Source organism: Cydia fagiglandana, chromosome 15 (assembly GCF_963556715.1).
Source record: "Cydia fagiglandana chromosome 15, ilCydFagi1.1, whole genome shotgun sequence".
Taxonomy (NCBI): Eukaryota; Metazoa; Arthropoda; class Insecta; order Lepidoptera; family Tortricidae; genus Cydia; species Cydia fagiglandana.
The window spans coordinates 8,304,107-8,326,828 of NC_085946.1; the positions used below are offsets into that span (position 1 = coordinate 8,304,107).

The 22,722-nt window shown below is 36.3% G+C and overlaps 1 protein-coding gene across 11 annotated transcripts in view; it reads right to left on the reverse strand.

Moving 5' to 3' along the window:
- The window catches only part of LOC134671299 (apoptosis-stimulating of p53 protein 2-like), a 408,163-nt gene that overhangs the window by 61,279 nt on the left and 324,162 nt on the right, over positions 1-22,722 (reverse strand). For all 11 annotated transcript variants that reach the window (XM_063529120.1, XM_063529123.1, XM_063529122.1 and 8 more), the window contains one exon: positions 10,355-10,501. In XM_063529120.1, the coding sequence (XP_063385190.1) occupies positions 10,355-10,501 (147 nt within the window). The remainder of the gene's footprint in view (positions 1-10,354; positions 10,502-22,722) is intronic.

Genomic DNA, 22,722 nt, shown 5'->3' on the forward strand with positions numbered 1-22,722 from the left:
AGAAAGACATCATTTGTGAAAATTTCAACTGTCTAGTCACGCTTCATGAGGTACAGCCTGGTTACAGACAGACGGACAGTGGAGTCTTAGTATTAGGGTCCCATTTTTATTTATCCTTTGGGTACGGAACCCGGAAAATGAAAATATTACTTATTCACATCATAAAAGGGTATACACGAGGCCAATTTCCGAAGCAATCCACTAAAGCCAACCCGATATAATATTGACATCGTCTAAAAATAGACAATCCTAATATGAATAATCACCACCAGTTTAATTTTAATGGCTTACTGTCTTGGTTTACTGGATTGTCTTGGTTATTGGCCAGTGCATTATGGCTAAGTATTAGAATTTCTAATTTTTCATTGTTCGCTAAAAATAGGCACCATAAAAGTAATGGCGCGCACCACACATTTCTTTTTCTTTTTTTTTTGTGATATCGTAGATTTTAAGAATCGACAATTCAATTTAACATTAACAATAACAGTCCGATGTTCAAAATATTCCCGACAAATAGACAAAAATACAGATGTTATTTATTTAAGTAAACAGCTTTGGAATAAAATATTATTTGGCAGCAAAATGATCAAATAACAAACTTAAGGAATTAGTATCTCTATCAACACCGATTACTATTACTAAAAGCCCTTGAAAATCTAATCAGAAAGAAAGCCCTTTCCAAATATAGGCTAAAATACGGGCCAGGTTCCGAAGCTACGAATGGGTGCCTAATTATGTACAGGCGGGTCGTTTCATATGCGCACAGTCATATTTTATTGCCTCTCATTATGTAAAAGTCATAAACCATTATTTAAAAAACACGATATTATGATACGTAGTAACAGAAAATGCAAGTCATACATGGAAAGCTCTAGAAAAAAAATGTAGGTTTTAAAAAGCACACGGCGAGCCATTCCGTTTATTTTATGGGGCTATTTATTGCGCGAAGTGTTTGTTTCTATTAAGCGAACGATAAATATCGCATTAGGCCTCCGTCGGACTCCACAGAGATTTATTAAGTCCCAGGAAAAGTTTAATTTTTTTTCCCCTTATCCGTTTACAATTTTTGCGGTTGGAAGTTACATTTTCTTGAATACCTAATACAATTTTTCTTGGGGATGTTTCTCAACTTAGTTAAATAAAGCTGTTTGAAAACGACTTAAATGTATTATGGCGCGCGCTGGTGACGGATTATAAAGTTTTGTACATATTTTTTACTTTACATCATCATCATTTCTAGCGCTGTCCCGGCTTTTGCCACAGCTCACGGGATCCCGGGCACGGGATCCGCATTGGCAACTAATACCAAGAATTGGCATATGAAAGCGACTGCCATCTAGGGTTGCCAGATCGAAAGGCGCTATTATCGGGAAATAATATCAATGTTTCGGGATTTTGGAACTTAAGTCGGGATAAAAAAAACATTTTTAATTAAAATAATTGTATTAAAAACAACGATATTTTACATTATTGGCACTACGTCAGCTGTTCTGCCCATATACGTTTTTATATATATATAAAAAAAAATCTTATAAAAATTCGTATAAATTCTTTGAGAACTTGAACAAAAAAAATGCATTAGCTACCTACTTATATTATCAACGCGGGTCGCTCGCTCTCTCGACGACAGTTGAAATTATTGTTTTATAACGTGAAGCTGTTTTTCGGGACACTATTCACTTTGTCGGGAATCGGGAACACATGCTAAAAATCGGGAGAATCCCGCCAAATCCCGACCATCTGGCAACCCTACTGCCATCTGACGTGCGTACCTATTCCGAAAGCGACTGCTATCTGACCTTTCAAGCCAGAAGGGAATGCAGGCCTTATTGAGTTTATTTAGTTCAGTTTCCTTACGACGTTTTTTTTATTGAAAAATAATTTATCATAAATAAATACCGAAAAACTCATTGGCACGAGCCAAGGTTTGAACCCACGGCCTCCGGATTGAAAGTCGCTTGCTCTTATCGCTAAAATACCAACGCTTTCTTCTTTAAAAAAAAAATAATCAAGGAAAGAACTAATGAGTTAAATGAGTCGTAAACGTATTTTAAATCTAACAAGCCGATGATAATGGTTTGACGGGTTATTCGCAGACGGTCTAGAAGGCAAAATGACTAGTGCAATATTTTGCCTATATCACTTTTAGTCTACGTTAGCGACGTCGACGGAGCCCCGCTATCGCGGGGCTCCTGCATGTTCTGTGCTGTTTGGCCTTCACTAATTTGAAGATAACTAACGAACTTAACCTACCTAGTGATATAAAAAAAGTGGTCATTTTGCGTTCTAGACCGTTCGCGATTTAGACTAAAAAGGATATAGGCAAAATATTACACTAGTCATTTTCCGTTCTAGACCGTCCGCGACTATACCGGTTTGTCCTTATGCGTTTTGATACTGCAGCAGAGGATTTGCTTCATATACGAATATTCGCATATAACGCTACCTTGCGCCACATACCTTTTGTCTACTCATGTATGGAGTAAAAAAGAAAAACATTTTTTAAAGGGTTTGTCTGTAAACTTTCTTTAATCGTTTTGTGAAATAACAGTTTTTTATCCCTACTTTTTTATACAACGTTTGACATGCGAATAACGTTATTTCTCGATCTCTATACAAACGGCTCGCAGTATTCCCAGTAAATTTAATCTCGGATATTGTGTTTCGAAGCTAACCGTGGGCGAAATAAATAAAATGGGAAAACTCTATTTTATAGATGACATTTATTTTGCCAGCACCGTTTTATCGACAGTAATCGTTCACTGAATTAAATGCTCCCAATCCGATTACACATAACGGAAAAAGGACAAAATCAATATTTAATCACTCGTTGAGCACATTATTGGTATAGAAATAAATTGCACCTGCTACCTCCATAATTAATCATCTCACCTCACTTCCCTAGAATGGAGAGTAAAAACGGAAATAATTTGCAAGGTAGTTTACTCCGCTGACATTAACGACCTTTCCCAGAGTAAATTGTTTCAATTTTTGCATAAAATATACTCAATTTAAGCCTGACTGGGAGCGGCCTAAACGCCAAATAGCGATTTATTCCAGGCGTTTGACACAGGAACGCGGTAAATGCTCTCGAATTTTGTTTCTTTTCCTTTATTTCCGTACAAATGCGTACCATTGCGATTTTATTTTAACTTAATTGAATAAAAACCAGGCACGCTACGAAAATTGTATACACACAGAAAATTGCGTCTTTTGACACGTACCTAATTGCATGTAGAAAAATACACACTTCAATTTCTGTGCCCTCAAGAGATCACGCTTCGTTTATTAAAAAAAATCTGAAATTGGGAAGCATTTTCCGTATCGCGTTTCATCTCTCGGAAAAATCTGGCCGATATAAAACCCCCGTGTAAAGGACTCACGTTAAACCGGGCCATGTCCGGGCCGGAGCGTCCCACGGATCGTTTTCTATGGAAAGCATCACGTGATCGCCTGTCATGTCATAGAAAAGTAAGCTCCGGCCCGGACACGGCCCGGTCTGACGTAAGTCATCCTTTACGGTCAACCAACAGCAATGCTGAAGTTTCATCGCCTTAGAATTTGAACGGAATAAAAAAAAAAAAATTAAAGGACGTTTGCTTAGGCTTCTGAGTGTCGGAACCATAGACTAGGAATCCTGCCCGAACGCCAAACCGATGCTGCCAAAAATACAGGGGTGCGGGGGACAAGATGAGCGAGCCCCGTGCCGTGATTGGTTTGTTCAAAGACACTGGCGTCACACAAATACACTTTCGACTCGAAAATGGAGTAAAACTACCGTATATTTGTGGCAGAGGGGGTAGCGCTACTATGCTCAGTCTGGAGGATGTCTTGTCTGTGGTCATTACAAACATGGCAAAGGACTAAGACCGGACTCGTTATAGCTAAGATGAAGTTGCGGAACCGCCTACTTACCGCGCTTGTTTACAAATAAACAAAGTGAGGTTTGTTGTTGTTATAAAACAAACAAGGGGCTGTTTATTAAGTTCGAAGCAACTAGGTCGCAATAATCGGAGTGTTTGCATGTCGATACACAGCTGCGTTGTAACCACTACTACTAAATTCAGTGGTGGAGACTGGTTTGGAAAACTTTCTGCTCTATAGTCTGCATCTTTAGGTATTTAAATAAAAGTAAACAAAATCTACCCTCAAATGGCTCCTTAAGCCAGTTGAGGTTAGATGAAAATGTTACATGATCAAGTAATGTAGGTTAAAGTCAGGTCGTTCAGTGACAGATCCAGGTGGTTTTGTATTTGGTTGGTTAACCAATAAATTTTATAACTACCCGAAAATGTACAAATTATTTGTTTACATTTATTTAAATACCTAAGGATACAGAGTATAGACTATAGACTAGGAAAATAATGAAGCATTATATTTCCATATTCAATTACTTACACGTGTGGTAATTTCTTACAGTGACTAACATTTACTTAGTGACATATTTTATGGCTAGGCTAGGTTTTTATTGTCACTGAAATATTCAATAAAAATATTGTAGCTCAATTTCAAGAATAGCGTAGGCTAATAAATAAATTCCTACCCAAAAACACGTTTCATCTCCTTTTATTTGTTGTACAAGCAATCTAAAAATATTCTATTTGCAAAACCTTGCCACGAGTTTGTGAAGTAAACGAAGCCTTAAACATGGAAATCTTTCACAATTACCTTATTATGGTATACATAAACTTTATTTAGCAAAATGCTTGGCAGAATTTCTCAAGATATTCTTAACCTGTCGGATCCCACGGCTGAAATCTGAGCCACAAAAGGTTAGTGACTTTTCATACAAAAAAAATGTTGTTTGTATGAAAGGTCACTAACCTTTGTGGCTCAGATTTGAGTCTTGGGATCCGACAGGTTAACTCAAACATCGGACGAAACCTAATAAAATTCACGTAAGTTTTGTAGTTCTATTTTTACTCAAATAAAATAAGTTTTATTGTTAGCTTTTCTGGCAATATTTGTGGTTTAGCCATTCACGTGTGCAGTTTGAACAACTTATTTTACATAACTAAGTCATATATATCTAAACAATATTTAGACCCAAAATAGTCTCTATTCCTTAGACTAGTAAGGTACTTCTTGTGTACCCACAGTACCCCACAATAATAAATAACCTATAGTTGATCAAGCAGATCTTGTCAGTAGAAAAAGGCGGCAAATTTTAAAAATGTAGACGAAGGGATATCGTCTCATAGAAAATTTGAATTTCGCGCCTTTTTCTACTGACAAGATTTGCTTGATTATCTATATTTTATATTTTTCTCCAATATGCTCGGAAATGTTCACCTTACTGTAGCAAAAATAGTACGGGAAGTTCTTCGTTAATGTCAAACTCTAACCAAAAAACATCAAACTATCGCTGTCCTGTTCTAGCGGACGGGAAGTAAAAAAACACTACAGTAATAACTTATTACTGTAGTGTTTTTTACTTTTTAATAATAAAAAACGCAAACAGCCAATTATTATTACCGCGAGCCGCTTCTACACGACCCGATCAGCTATCATTTCACGTGTATGATCGTGCGAATACTGCTTAATAAAATCAAAGATTATTTTTATATTTTTTTTAAATCTCATCCGTGTTCATAAAGCTTACATAGTTTGTCAAAGGACTTTCTCATTTCAAACATAGACAAAGAGAATCATACTATCTTTGTCTTACACTAGTACTAGCACCCAAAAGAAAAGGATGGGTGTAGTTTTCCTGGTTCTTACTGACTGAAAAGTTGGTTTGACAAACTATATTGCGCAATTATATTGAATGAACGAATATTGAATGGTACTGAATGGCAGAATAAGTTTGTGCCTTTAACTTTTAAAAATTAATTAAAGAGGGAAATTGTTTTTGACATTTTGGATGTGAAGGTTTGATTTGAGTGATGCTTGATGCTTAAATAATAATTATTTTAGCTTATTTCCTCGCATGTTTGGAGAAAAGCACTATATATGCCTCGGCAGGAATAGCAATTCGTGGATTCGTCTTCTTTGTCGGACTCCGCTTCGCGTCGTCCGACAAAATCGAAACTCATCCACGAATTGCCCTTTCCCGGCCTCTGCAATAATGTACTATTAACTCTGCATTAACAGTATATTTCTTATTTCTGGATTTTTATCGTTCTGGGTGTTCTGAATCTCGCAATATTAATGCTCTAATTGAAGGAAGATTTCACAAAACGCGCCTAAATTTTCCTTATCTTTATTAACGCCTAGCGCGTTAGTCTCGCCTGAGTACGAGCGAAAATACCTTAGGGTATTATTCCACCTGTCCAATTACTTTGTCAAATGTGTATTTTGTCTCACATTTTGCTTACTGAGAGAATGAGACGCAATGCCATTGGACAGATAGCCCCTTAGCAACACGAAGGAGCTCCGTCCATTCTCCACTAGGTTCCCGGTTATTATAGTGTAGTACCTCTAATTAGAGCGGTGTATACTTGATGGCACACTTTACTTGTTACTTGCCAAAGGCATAATTTAGATGCTCATGCTTTTGCCGACGCTCGTAGTGGAGTCACGGGACCAAGTCCTTGATGTCATAATCATAAAGTTAATATTACAAGCATCATACTATTGGGATTGTATTTATATTATTTAACCCTTCGAGTGGCATTGTCCTCCTCGAGGTCTCTACGGTAAGTGGCGGTGGCCGCGAGACGGACAGACATAACAAGCCGGTTGAGTGGCGCAGCCATTTTGAAAAAATATACGTCAAGTGGCGGGGCCTCAACGGGTGATTATCGCGAATTTGGCGCGTGACTTTGTTTTACGCGGGAATTCGACCGTTAGGGAATACTATCCTTGTTTATTGACGAATGCATCTTGCAAGAGTGAGCAAGCAAGGCATAGTTTTAACGGTTTTATTTTTGGCGCGAAATGCAGCGTCGTCGCACAGATGCCGCGAGACGGTCTCTGCCAATTACGGGCTTGTTATGACCGAACCTTCTAGCGGCCTCTGCCACGCAAAGGCATATTAAAAAAAATGGCCGCGCCATTTCTCCTGCCGTTCAACCGGAGATGCTGCCACCCGAAGGGTTAATAGAAAACAAATACTTAGTTGAAGACCAAGCACAAAATAAAGTTGAAATACCTAAATTAAGTTTGTATCAAGCAGGATATAGTGGAAATTCGCTGTCATCGGGTAAGTTTTGGTAGCTCAGTTGGAGTTTAGAATCTCAACCGAGAGAGTCAGTTTTTCTACTTTTCCTTTATTTCTAAGCATTGATACCTTGTACGTGTTTTTGTATTTCAGCCTTAACTATTTTAAATTTTAGACAAATAAACTTTACTTCTATGATCTACTTGTGCAACCCGGCATTCATTAAACGTGCCTTCTTCACAATTCAATGCATTTCTAATAATGCATTTCATGATTGCCGACTTCGTGAAATGAAATACTCCATAGTTTAATATACTTAATATTAATAGTAAATAAGAGCGATTACAGCGGCAGTTAAGCCTCAGGGGACTTTGTTCGCTGTCATGATTTTTTAAATGTATTATTTTGTGTTAATAAATAAATGAAAAAAAAAAACAATATTATTAGTTCCCTAATCACTTCGCACATTTCATATCAGTCGATAGTATTTCTCAACAAGTTAACCAGTAAGTAAAGTCACTGGGTTAGTGACGGGATGGTCACATAATTCTTATACGAACAATTTATAACGGAATTATTAAATTGTGATTATTAAATTTTGGTAGGTAATAGATTGGACAATTCAAAGCATTGATCAATATCAATGCTCCCAGAAGGTTGCCATGGTTAAGGCTTATTATGAGGAGCCAATGTTCAAATACACTAAATAAATGCCGCCTCGACTTATCCGACCCGATCTTATTAGAACCTACCTTGAACCTACTTTGATGTCTAGAAATTAGATATCTTGTGGGATCCATTCGGTATAAATAGCGCTAAGCCAAGAATATTTTTAATGAGAATTCAGAGTACTCTAACACACGTGCACTTATAATAAACCACTTTCCGCGGGGATTTCATTAAAGTCGATTTGCTGCTCTTAATAATATCTTAGCTTACTTAGCTGCCATAACCGCATCTCTACTGGGACGATGTTATATTAATATTTACATTCGTGAAATTTTGATATTTGCGGCACTGGTTTCAGTAGAATAAATACACAGGTATACTCAGCGTGTTCGAAGCTAGCGAGGGATTATCACGTCAGAGCGAGCACAGACTGCGCGAAACTTACTTCTTAATATTAAATATTTTGTGATTTTAATCCGCTATACACGAATTGCAAAATTGCAAATTATATTAATTTTACAGACGAAACAGTTGGAATTGCATCCGCATATTCTGTATAAAGTGGCCGTAACAAAACCTCATCTTGCAGTCAGTTTCGATTTAATGTGCAGTACGTCTATGACGATATTATGAATATTAAATATTACTAGAGAAGAAAAATGCTAATTAAATTTCTACGATTTTATACTTCCAAAAGTATAGTTACCATACATAGTTGTGACAATACATTTTATGCAACTCAAAAGTAATAGAACAACTCTAATATTCTTTGTTGGGATTATCCTAAACAATTCCATTAACAGTTCGCAAATAATAATGCATCCTAGAACCCAAAGCATAAAACGGTCTTTGTAAAGCCCAATCCTGGCTTTGGTGATTATAAACGTATGCTGCGCTAATACCTAGTGCGGGACTACCAACGCTTGTGTACCACCGTCTCCACATGAAGCCACAAATGTACTAATACGCAAAGCTCTGGCAATCGTTAGCACACCTAAATAACTTCACATTATCCTCGTTAAGCACAAATTGTTCCATTCTACTTACATTGCTACAACTTGTGCGAATTTAAGCCACACATTAGCACATAAGACCTTGTAACGATGCCTCGAGATGAACCAAAATCGCATGCAGATTTGCATAGAAGCTCGGAAATACAATTTATGTGACGGTAGCATGTGTAATGTAAGGAACCCTGAGAAGGAATCTTGGCTCAGATGTAGGTGGATATTAAGGATTTGAAGTTTTTGATGAAATTGTTTTGTTACTAGCTATCTCTTTAGCTTTAGCTTGAAATTATTTTATAACGTTATTTTAGGAATGTGAAACCGTCTTGCCATGTGTTTTAGTAAATAAGTGCGACTGCGATTTTTTCTCTGTTATTGTATTATATTTAAGCAAGATAGAGCAGGCATATTAAAAGGAAGGAGGGTAGGATTTTAATAATAACCACCATCAATGGAGCGTCAGCACTATAAATAGATATTTTTGGGCGCGATTCGGGAAATGAATTAGAGATACACTAGATATGAAATAGTAAAGATATATGACGTCTCACGGGTAAAGGTACCTTAAATAAATAAATGGCGGTTGGCGCTTACGCCATAATTAACGCCACTCCAATATTATTGCGGCGATATGCGACCTAACCCGTACTTTTCATATTGTGTAAGAGACTCACCTCGGAAAATAAGACATTTCTTTACAAAATAAACCGACTGATTTGCTTTATCGCGACCAACTCGTATAAGATTGTCGTAGAAATAATACACGGAATGAACTTTTTATTAACGGCGCGTCCCGCTCACAACCCGCCCGGAAAACGCGCCTGTGTGACGGAACCTTTAAACCACATATTACTTTAAGCTTAAACCTCTGTTAGAAAACGGGCACCACAATAAAATACGTGACCATCTTTGACACAGAGGAGCGGTTGTCGAAATTCGAGCAAGTAATTTCCTGACTCGCACCTTCACCGTTTCCTAGGTGTAGGTGAGGGCGACGCATCTCGCGTTTGCGATGAGGGGACGAATTATTTGATGGAGATTTCAGTACCCCTAGTGTAAATTTCATTCGATTGCGTGACGTGACGTAACCGTCGGATTTTGAGTTTCCAAAACGCCGTTTCGTGCGCTGTTCAAAATCCCATAAAGGAATTGACATAACGCAAACGCGAACGCTCGTCACGCTATCGAATGAAATGTACACGAGGGGTTCTGAGCGATTTAACCGTTAAAAAGTCATCACTATAACGAAAAATATAAAAATAATTCTATTTTTCATTTCATTTCATTTCATTAAGGTTGCGTAGTCGATAATAATCTCTTAGTTAAGTTAACACAACGTGTTCTGCCCAAATGCAATGACAATGTGATTTTTCACGGGTAAAGGTACCTTGTGCGATGCGAGGCTTATGCGGTAATTTCATAGAGGTAGGTACACGGACGAGGCCTATGTCCAGCAGTGGGCGTCCTCTGGCTGATATGATGATGATGATGAGGAGGTAAGTACACATTGATTGTGTAGATTTTGTTTACTTTTATTTTAAAACCTAAAGACACAGATTATAACCGGTAGTGGTACCTGATGCTGCCGCGCCTCCTGCTGCTTCAGGTACCGCAGCCGCTGCTCCTTGGCGCAGAGCAGCTGGTGCTGCGTGTCGATCTGTTGCTGCTGTCGCAACGCCATGGCGCGCAGCTCGCCCAGTGTCAACTCCACCCCTTCCCCCAGCTGTGGACAAACAGACAAATACATGGTTTAATCAGTGTTGCTAGAGTTAGACCAAAAAAAGTCTGCAAAGATTTTGACAGCACACGCAGTGCCAGTGTTATTTAGGTCTGCTAATATTTAAGTAGATGACGTTTAGTATTACAACTAATTGCATGTAGGTACTTGCACATTGAAGCCAACATTTGCTACTTCAACGTTAGTAAGTATATTGAACACGAATATATTGAACATGGCAAGGATTTCAGCGCGGGCTGTACACGGTTACCTAATATCCGCGTAAGATTACTCATACTATACCACATCTTTAAGTAAGGGTCTATGTATTAGGAAAACACACAAAAACCTGCTTAAAATAATCGCCAAATACTTTTGGGTTTTAGATTTTTTGTGCTCTACATAATATATCTGTCTCGAACTGACAATATTCTAGAAATAAGTAGATAAAGAGAGACCGAATATCAATTTTGAAGCGAAATGTGATGGAAACAAATCGAAAAAGCTTTTCCACTAACTTCAGCCAAACATTATTATCATAAAAAGAATTGGGTTGTTCGCTTCAATAATGTCAAATGCGAACTTTGTCAATTTTCCTCCAGGAGCTAACTTTCCACGGGGATAAGACATATGCGATCGAGATATGAAGGTATAAATTATAGCGCCGTGATCCTGACGGCACCCAATATCTTTTGGAGGAAGCAGTAGAAGAATTGAGGTCAAATTAACCCAAACCGAAACCCAAGTTCTGGCGTAAAAATTTTAACCACCCATAGCGTACCGTGAATTATGGCTTAAATAAGAAAAGGATTTCTTTTGCTATTACTTTAAGATTACGCTTCTCAGTTCAATTTGTTGAATTACTATCTTTGAAAGCGAAAATAATTACTTAAACCGCACAAAGTAGGTAAAATCCTTGAATAAATTCCTCTATAGACAAACCACTCATAAACCCAACGTTGTGTCCCGTCTATTCTGAATGGAATCTCGAGCTTGACATAGCGATCCGAACTAAACCCACAAAGCAACAGCTAGGTACATGTTCTATATAGCAGATCTGTTAATACCTCAGAATGAATGTGCCTCGAAATATGAGTGTCTAAAGGAGATAACTCGAGGCCGGCGGTCAGCCAGTTTATCCGTGGCAAGTGCCGCCGGACGATTGTTCCTGATCCACTATATTCCCTCGTAGTTTAGTAAAGACTATGTTGGAGACAGAGTGCTCCGTCACTGTCATATCGCGACTTATTTTTAGAAGAAGATGCTCGGCGAAATGAAGGATTACGCGAATCATCGGATACTATATTGCGAGAAATGTTCAAAGTGTCTTGCCCTCTCTAAACTACAGCATTTCCATTTGAGAGAACACAGATGTATCAACAAAAACTTTTACAATGTGTCTATCAACGCGAAAAGTTATCAGGTAGAATTTACTCTCTCACCTATTTGCCATTCATCAGCGATAACCTAACTCTAAATCTATGCGAAAACTTCAACTATTCAATTTGCGCAACCCGGCAACAAAAGCCAACCGCGATGATACATACAAATGGAATGTCTTATTTCACTCCTACCGGCGGTTCGTATAAAATACTTGGATTTCAGTATTTTCGGTCCTTTTTAGGAGGGCGTATCGGGAGAATTAAGGGCGGCGGCGGTCGGGATTTATACGTGCCTTGACACTTGTTGATAGCCGCGTCCGGCCAAAGTACCAAGATAAATAATACTGCGTTACTGTCGCACGCGCGGCGATAGAAATGATAATAGCTGTCGTTGATGTATGTAAATTGAAATGGGGCAGCGCGTGACTTTTGCCTGGGATTGATTTATTATGATTATTATATAGTTAATACCAACCAACCTGCCTACAAACTATATAGTTGGCAGGTTTCATACGCTTTTTTCTTTTATGTGAAACTAGCAAAACTGGCAAAGGCATAGAGATATAAGTACCTATTTAGTGTTGCACTGTTCAATGTTTTTGACTTGTTTTGTGGTATTGTTTTCGTTCTGGCGGGCGAAGTGTTCGAAAAAGAGTAAATAGAATTACTCCACAGATTGACGTCAATAGATTGACGAGGCTTGAAAAAATAGGAAATAAAAACCATAAATAAGAAAATACTGAATACTTGACTCTGCGAAATAGTAGAAAGTTATATGTTTTCTTTTAAAAGGTATTTATTATTGAGTTATTCATAAATAGAAACAGGAAATTTAAGTTTAGATGATATAATAGGACGCTCGAGTAACCGTGGTTGAATAGAGGAATAAATACGCAAATGAATTAAGTCGTACAAATGGCAAATAACGAACATAATTGCAAATTTCCATGCGATGAAAGCATTACACGCAAGAGCGGAATCAAGGGAGTGTTTGAGACGCTGTTTTAGTCATTCATATCTTTATTAAATTTGCTAACTCTATAATGCAAGTTGATATGGAGCGGAATGAACACATTCACCCCTTATTCATAAACGTTTACTAAAGTTGACAAGCCGATAATAATCGTTTGTCCCTTTCCATCATACCAATACGTCGGAAAGGGACAAACGATTATTATCGGCTTGTCAACTTTAGTAAACGTTTATGAATAAGGGGGTTAATGTATAGTCGACGTTTAAGGTGTGTAAAGTATACTTGTATGCAAAAGAGCATCCACATACCTACTTTTGACGTTTTCTTCTTCTTAAAAAAATTAAATTTCTTTAAATAAACGTTCTATAAAAATTAAGTCGTTTTTTAACCAGCCAAGTCCAATAACTTGAACACCAGATGAAACATTCCATTACATTTTATAGTTCGAAGATTACAACAAAATTGCAACCACAAATGTTAGTGGCCGTAAGTGAACTTCTATGTTCACCGCAGAACGATAGACGAACATTTCCATAAACATGAATATTGTATGAACATACAGAACACTAATGATATTTTTGTATCGTATCGTATAAAAATGGAACGTGTTGGATGTTGCTCTCGAATGTGGCCATCGACAGAGCATACATTTTAATAATGCCGACATGAAATGGTAATGAAATGAAAGGTTTGGCGTGGGTTCGGTAGCTCGGTACTTTGTTTTGATTCGAATGAAATCCCTTTTATGGGTTTAGCGCAAACATATCCTTACATGGAAAAGATCCCTCTTAGGGATAAGTTCGCCCTTATACTATATTTATATTCTGTGTGATGTACCTGTATTATTCTCTTCCGTACAATAAAGTGTTACTTACTTACATAACCATTAGAACTAAAATACATTTTTTGTATGTAAAATGGCGTTCTTAAACCTATGTCGAGAAGTACTAAGTATAGACGCAAAAAGCTAAATTTAAAATAAATCTATTCTGTAATTTTACTCCCACTTTTATCAAGCAAGGAAGTGCCTGTATTTTTATTTAATTAGCCATCTGATAGGTTACTGTAGTCTCTCTGGACTCTCAAGTGAATAAAATACGAGCAATCGCCTATGTTCTAAGAATTTCCTTCATTAATATTACCAAGTTTCTTTTTGAAAATGTATTGTTAATTTACTGGGTTCTGTTATGTAGCTCTGATTGTAAATGTACAGGGCTCACTTTATTGTACGAATACTTTAAACTAAATAACTACCCGAAAATTTCTCGGAAAAACACCGTCCAAAAGTTGTACAAAAATGTTTTGTCTTTTTTTAACAATAATTTACGAAAATCATTATTTTTTTCTCAGTACTGAAAACAAGACTGAATTGAAGGAAACAATCACAATCTCTTTGTAAGAGATACTTCATAATATCATAATTTCAAAGAAATATAATAAATAATTTCTCAAATTGTAACAAAACGAAATGAAGCAATGTCGGTAACAATATTGCCTGTATAGGTACGTAACAGCACGTATTTACTCTAAATTAGTTTGCATAAGTTAGTCAGTTGCCAAAACATACAATTCAAGTTGAAACTAATGTTAATCCAGTGACATTAACGAAGCGCGGATTAGTTTGCGAGTAGTGGAAATAGTTGAATCGTATGCGCAGGAAGCAGTCCAAATAAACGGTGCTTGAATAAGGTTAAGTACACACATGAACCACTGTAACTGTAATCATTAAAGGACATTTAGCACAGTGTTGTGACACTGTTCTGCAGTTTTACTCCTAGGTACCTACACAGGTAAAAATCCGACACATGAAACTTTTAGTAATCTGCAATGGTTACTCACAAATAAAATTATTTAAATTGTATCATTAACGCAGTAAAGAAATTTGTAAGAAAAAATATACAGGGTATTTATAGCACACCACGTGACGTAGCCATTAAAAATGAGTACCGTGAAGAACTCTATATTATAATAACGAAAGCAAACGCGCACAAATGACATCCGTACCACGGTACTGTCGGAGATTTTCCAAGCGTCATAATACATTTTTGTACAGCGCCTTCACACGGCTTCTGCTAGGGTTACCATTTACTGACTATGACATAGTCAATTCAATTCAATTCAAAATATTTAATGTCCACAACACCACATATGAAAATTATAATAAAAATAAAATTAAAATACACAACTAACATCAATACTTACAAAAAACAAATACACAGTAGAACCATGTGTCATAAAACGCTTACAAAACGCATCAAGTTTATCAAGATCTGTTTATACTTTCGCAAAAAGTTAATAACCATTTTAACAGTTCCGATGATGTGAATGTGATAAATGATGTGAATAAAACGAAAACAGTCAAATTATGTCATACTGGTATTTGTTTTTTTTTTTGTCGAATACAAACGATGGAATGAAAGTTATCCGTGACTTTTTTCTTTACTTTTAGGTAATAAATTTTCGTGATTGATTCCAGCAAAGATTCTTAATAAACAGTAGTAAATATATATATGAAGCGATTGTTGATATTTTAGTGTTTTTGGCAAAATCGCGTAACGTAGAGAGATGTGTGAATTACAATTTTTCATATTTGTTTTTTCCACATATCCTTTAGTTTACAGCAGGGAAAATACGAAAGAATCCAGCGACGTGGCAACCCTAACCGCGATGTCAAAGGCCCTCGGAATTAATTACTGACGCCGGATAAAACTCGCCTCTACTCTCTTACAGTTGGAAAAGATCTCTTCAACACCAAGACAGCGTGTCTGTCAACAACGTGTCAGCATTGAGAATGCATTTTAATAATATGTAGGGTTGCCGGATCGAAAGGCGCTGTTATCGGGAAACAATATAAATTTTTCGGGATTTCAGGACTTGAGTCGGGAAAAAAATACAATCAAATTAAAGTAATTGTATTAAAAGCAACGTGATTTTACATTATTGGTACTATGTCAGCTCGCTCGCTCGACGGCAGTTCGGAACTTGAAAATATTGTTTTATAACGTGAAGCTCTTTTCTGGGACAGTATACACTTTGTCGGGAATCGGGAACACATGATAAAAATCGGGAGAATCCCGCCAAATCCCGACCACTGGCAACCCTAAGTAGCAGTTAATATCTGCTACTCATATTAGTAAATATATTTTATGGGATATTGTATTAAGACGCTTAACCAGTCCGCTTATTTAAATTGAAAATTATATTCGTTCAGACAGTTTAAAATGGCAATGGACAATTTATGGACTCAGAAGTTTAAGACTAGTTAACTATTAGATGAGAGTAACAAGCAAAACATAATGCTAACCCAGATAAACCACAGAACAAAATGGAGCAACGTTCAAAAGGTTGAAGATAAATACAATATGGTTAATGAAGGCTTATAATAATGATGCGAGATACAACAGAATTTATTAGCAAGACTATTTGGTTGAAGAGAATAGTTCCCAGTATATCTCCCGCCTAGTTCACGAAAGCCAAACTTGATTAATGATTCGCCCGCTCCATAAACGACCGGTTCAACTCCCAAAACGAACCCCATCAGACAAATCACAGTTTAGACACGATGTTTGAACTCAACATCACTCTACTTCGAGACAGTTATGACTGCGGATCCAATATTCACCTTTATGTCCTACACCAAGGCAGACGACGCAACGGAACCACGCTGTTTGTCGTCACCCAAATCTATTGTTTAATTTGTCTTTAGTTTTTATTTGTGTTTTTTTTTTGTTTTTTTTTTCTTGTATTCGTATTTGTAGTTTCACTGGAGTTTTTACTGTAAGTAATGCTGTGACACTTATTTGAGTAATAAATAAATGTCTGATATTATCCTTTACGTATTAATGTTACATGTACTTTATGCCCATAATCATAGAAAATATGTGGAATAAGAATACGAGTACTTAAACAATCAACAAGAATAACGCCTTTTTAATAACGAATCCATCACAAACGGTATTATAATATAAAAATATTAAAGTAAGTGTTTGAATAAGTTGCTTAGTTACCAATACCAATTACCAATCATTTATTTACATATTTGACATTATATATGTACATTCCATGATGAACTACTGTTACCTAGTTTGCGATTGTAACAGCGCCATCTTTGGTGAAATTAAGACATTAAACTATATCGGCTCTAAAAGTAAGTAATTTACAAAAACCTACCTCTCTCAGGAGCTGGATTTCATCTTTTAAAGCTATCTACATGCCACATTTCATAAAGTGAGTGTGGTTTCGCCGTAAAAATGATTGTATGCTATAAATATTATATTTTACGAAGGATACACGCAATACGCTTTGCCATAATTCATACCAGTCGCAAACGTCATCCGTAGCCATAGACGGATTTGAAGAATTAACTCCGTAAAGTAAAAATTACAAATTATATCGTACCGTACTTGTAATATACAAAATCCTTCGATGGTAATATTGACATTTCAATCCATATTATTATTAATTAAACCGGCATGAACGCTACTTACTGTGCGTAAATTGTTAATTGGTATGATATAGCAATATCAATAAACGGACTGGTAATTTACCCACGGACCCAGAGCTAATATTAAAAGGCCAATTAATGTTGTGCTTGAAATAATGGAGATATTTAATATTTGTTGTTAATTAAATGTTACTGTAACTTCGTTTTTAGGGTTCCGTACCCAAAGGGTAAAACGGGACCCTATTACTAAGACTTCGCTGTCCGTCCGTCCGTCCGTTCGTCCGTCTGTCACCAAGCTGTATCTCACGAACCGTGATAGCTAGACAGTTGAAATTTTCACAGATTATGTATTTCTGTTGCCGCTATAACAACAAATACTAAAAACAGAATAAAATAAAGATTTAAATGGGGATCCCATACAACAAACGTGATATTTGACCAAAGTTAAGCAACGTCGGGAGTGGTCAGTACTTGGATGGGTGACCGTTTTTTATTTGCTTTTTTTTGGGTTTTTTTTTGCATTATGGTACGGAACCCTTCGTGCGCGAGTCCGACTCGCACTTGCCCGGTTTTTACTTTAGTTTTTTTAAATTACCTAAAGTATGTATATTATATTTGTTACAGTGTTATTTTACGTTATATGGTTTAAAAACTATAACACATTAGAGTTGATTTATAAACCACTATTTTATACGCCAATCCATATTAATGTTCCCATCAAATAATTAACCAATAATTACTTATTACTGCTGTATACAATTTAATCCCATGTTTCCCACTACCTTCATAAAGTATCGATTAACATTATCACTGCACTTTTTACTCGATTTAACCGAACCTAATACGGATAAGAATTAATCACCCCATTAAAAAGCTGCGTTCATTTTGTCTTATCAATTTTATTTGAAACCAGAATGTCGCATTGACTATAAGTCAACACATTCATAAGCTATTTAGCTTCTATTAAGTACAGTGAAACGTGAAGAACATACAAGTACTAGACTTTACTATCAGCCATATCTTTGCGTTGCGTCCTTGCCTTTTATTGCTATCTTCCCAAGGTTCAAGGTTGCACGGCCAGTTTGCATGGTGTATGTACGCTTAACACGCTCCATTGGGCTCATGCATTTATTTATTAGTTGCAAATGTTGCAATCTTGTGGGAGTACATTTTAGATACATATAATAAGGGGTAATTGCGCGTGAAAAGGCAAATACACTTAAGAACCCGACCTTTAATTAAGAAAAAAGATAGGGTTGTTAAATATTGACTACAATTTTTTGCAGTGACAGTTCGATTTTGCTAGAAATAAACATATATACTTACTCGAAAAAACTTTTCCACCGTCGCGTTTGTAGGCAGCAGACATCTTCAAATTTAGATTGGTTGACTGTCTTTGAGTTATTTAAAAGTTCTTGAGTAGTAGAAGTTTTGAAGAATATCACCAAATTTAGCCACACATGTCATGTCTCTATACTACCTATTAGTATTATTTGTTATAGTAGTATAGATAGACATGGCTTAAACAATACTATATTAATAATAGTAAGTAAGTATAGGTCCTATGAAAGTAGTCATCTCTTTTTGCCAAGTAGGTACCTACCGATACTGATATTCACGATTTTCTATAATAATTTTCGACATGAAATTATTTCTGTTACTTCGAAGGGATTTTGTATAAACGATTCTAGGCACGAAATTTTCTGTCCTGTGACTTTTAGTACAGCAGTTTTATACGTCCAGCGTAGGGGCAATAAATATCTCAAAGATAGAACTAGTTTCAGTTATATTCATCCTATTGAATGGAAGGTAAAAGTGAGAAAAGGAATCCCTTCGTGTAATTCAACATTTTGCTTTTACTGATTTTGCGGGTTAACCTTTATCAGTAGAACCGTACGAATAAGGGAATTCTATTCATTTTGACAGCTACCATTTGAAGGGATTAGCCAAATGGTTCACCTCCAATCCTCCAATATTCTTATACCACTTTCACCTCCAATGTTAGACTTTTCATATACAGTATGTAAACCCATTAATGTATAGGTCATACTGAGCAAGTTTAACTATGGGACCAACCCCGAAAACGCGGAAAAAAAATTGACTCTCCCATAGGAAATTTCAACATCACACCAGCAAAATGTATGAAACATCCATTTTTTTTGCATTTTCGGGGTTGGTCGCATAGTAAAAGTTGCTCAGTATGACCTAAACATAAATGGGTCTCTTTCTTTGCCTTTCGTTCTGATACATATTACTGTATGTTAAGAACTATATTAAAATCGTTATTGTTTCCTATCTGAAGTCTACTGCATTATATATTATACAGCTTTAATAAGTGACAGTTGTTTATGGATGTAAAATATCACATTATTCAATCACATTTAGATTCAACTCGCAATAAATTATTTCATGATTAATATTATGACAATGAACTCCCTCTCATCACTGTCTCAGGTCGTTTTATTCTTCAAAAGGTACTTTTATAACCATTAGCAATCAAGGCAATATTGGAAAATACCGTCCAATTCTCTTTGTAAAAAGATTAAACGAATTACTTTTTTCCGGAGAGGAATGAAGCACTGGGAAATTCCTTGCCGAAAAAAAGTGTGGTATGTTTATAATTCGAGTAGACACATTTACATACTAATGAATATTTATCACGGCGTGTCGCGTTAAGGCGGGGGCCAACTTTATCAATTAATTTTCCCGTCTCTCAAAGTATGTAGACAAAAACGCTTGTGTAGTAAACATTCTGTAATTACGGCACAACACCGCGTAATATGTTTGGTGTGTGATTACTTATTCCATGTTTTTTAATGTTTATGTTGATGTAGGTTAACTCTTTTTTTTTAAATTGGTTGTAATAGACACTAGGACACTAGACTGAGATATTAACTAAAAAATATATAACAATAAGAATTTAAAGTAGTAATATGGTGTTAAAGTAGTTTAAAGTTCAAGTCTTTGCAGAAATAAAATATGCAAATAGTATTGTAAACTTCTAAATAAGCAAATCTGAACGTACAATGTTATCATTAAAGTTTTTGTGTTACTTTTTGAAACAGGGCTATAACTAAAGTAATTACTTGAAATATGTACTTACAACACACTTAATTGTAAACGTAGGTGCTGCTGGAAATACGATACAATAGTTTTCGATAAGTACCTATACTATTTGTTATCATTAAACAATTTATCTATAAAATTCAGAATAAACAATAAATCCAATAACAACTGTTCATTATGCACAGCATACAAAACTTAATATTAAAACAGACATCTTTCAAATCTGATCGTAGATTGGATACGTGCTCGAATGGAACGCAGCGAGCTCTGACGTCACAAACAGGAAGCCAGCTGGGTAGTGACGTCACAGCGATCAGCTGGGAAGCCGGGTATTGTGACGTTGACTGGGAATATAATGGATGTGTCCGGTATTCTAATGAACAAGGTTGAATGGCTGGATTACGTGGTTGATTATTAGTGTTTCTACAATATTTTGGGTTTAGGTACTTACGTACTCGACTCGCGATGAAGGGATAAAAACATCAATTAGACGACATAGTATTCATAATCAATTATTATAATATTAGTGCACATTTTTTTCAAAAGTCTCTCTTTCAAAATCATTGCTTAGTATTTACCAAGTTTATACATTATAAAACATATGTGCAACAAGTATATTTTTTTATCTTTATTTGTTGGAATAGGGTTTGCCTCAGCATATTGATGTTTTCCTAGCCTCGCAGGGCCCCGCGTACTTGTATAAGTACAAATTAAATTCGAGTTATGAACTCTTATAGAAATAAAAGAATGTTCCAAATTCAAAACCGCAAAAATTGGCTTGGTAGACCCAACGAGGTTAAAACATAGATATATAGTGCATAGAGACGTATATTCCTAGAATCCATTTAATTTAAACTAGAGATGCAACGGATAGTTGTTTGGCCGGATACCGGATACCGGATATCCGGCCTGGACACTGGCCGAATATCCGGTATCCGGCCACCGGATATTCGGCCGGCTGAACTATACCTACATTTCGGTTTTTCAGGTGCGCATTCTGCAGGTTTGACCTGTTTCCTAGTAAACGTTCGCGCGGACTCATTTCTAGGTTCGAAATAAATGCGCGTGCAAGTCAGTGGAATGATTAAATTGTTTTAAAATAATAAACAAGTACGATTATGACGGTGTCTGTTTCTTAAATCCAATTTGTTTACTCCGAAATCAAGCAATGTTACTATCCGGTATCCGGCAGGATAGAAGGTCACTATCCGGTATCCGGCCGGATAGTAAAATAATGGCCGGATACCGGATAGTAACCGGATATCCGGTGCATCTCTAATTTAAACAATATTCCATCGAGTCTCCATTAGTTAGTCCGTTACGCTTTTACGAACCACAGTAAATATATCACGCCACGAATACAGTAGTCGTAACACTCCCTCGTAAAAATCGATAACCACATTAGGAATGCCAGCGAAAGTGCTCACAATATAAAGTTGTTCTGTGATATGAAAATATAATACGAAAGGCTAGTTTATCGCATGCCATAACCCTGTCCGTAATCGGCCCCATAAGCTGCCTTGACCTGAAGTACTCGGGTGAAAAAATGTTGTAAGACTAGTGTTAGTCAAATATAAGAGTAAATATTCTTCCTTATTACAAAGGAATAAGGCCTCAGTTGTGTCTGGACATACGCTCTTTTGGACATGAGTTGGTAAAGTTACGTGACGAGGACTATTCACAAAATGGTTCTACGGCCTGTTTTTTAAATCATAATGAAGGTATAATTTGTAGTGATGTGCGGGAGTTTTGCACATGGATTGAAATTTTTATACGATTATAAATTACGGGTGATTTACTAAATAATTAAGTATCCAGAAGGTGTGCTGACGTTTCTAGTTGAAGAAATGTTACTTTTGATACTGACAGTTGATACATATCCACAACGAATCTAGATCAAATTCATAAACTTTTATTACAATCGGAATACGCCTCAATATCTCACTCACTCAGTGAAAAAAGTAAGGCATTGCGAATCGACAAGACGCTATCATGTCAAAAATTGAATTTGGTTTCAGATTTTGTTCTTCAGAGATCTACAGAAAAACTGGAGCAACTCCTCATAATTCTGATCACGTTCATTATTTACGCGTATTGTACCCGCAAATATATCACGTGTCGTATGACAGATAGTGATGGCTTCCTGTTACTGAAATTATGTTCGAGTTTAATTTTGGGAAACAAGGCATCTCGTTATATTTCTTTAAAAAGTAATAAATATACATAGATACGCGTAAACTTATAATGATCTACGAAATTTAAATTTTACTTGTAACCACTGATATGCTTGAAAAAAAAATCAAAATCAAAAATAGACACCTAGGATCTCCGAAACATGTCGCGAAAATACTAAAAATACGTT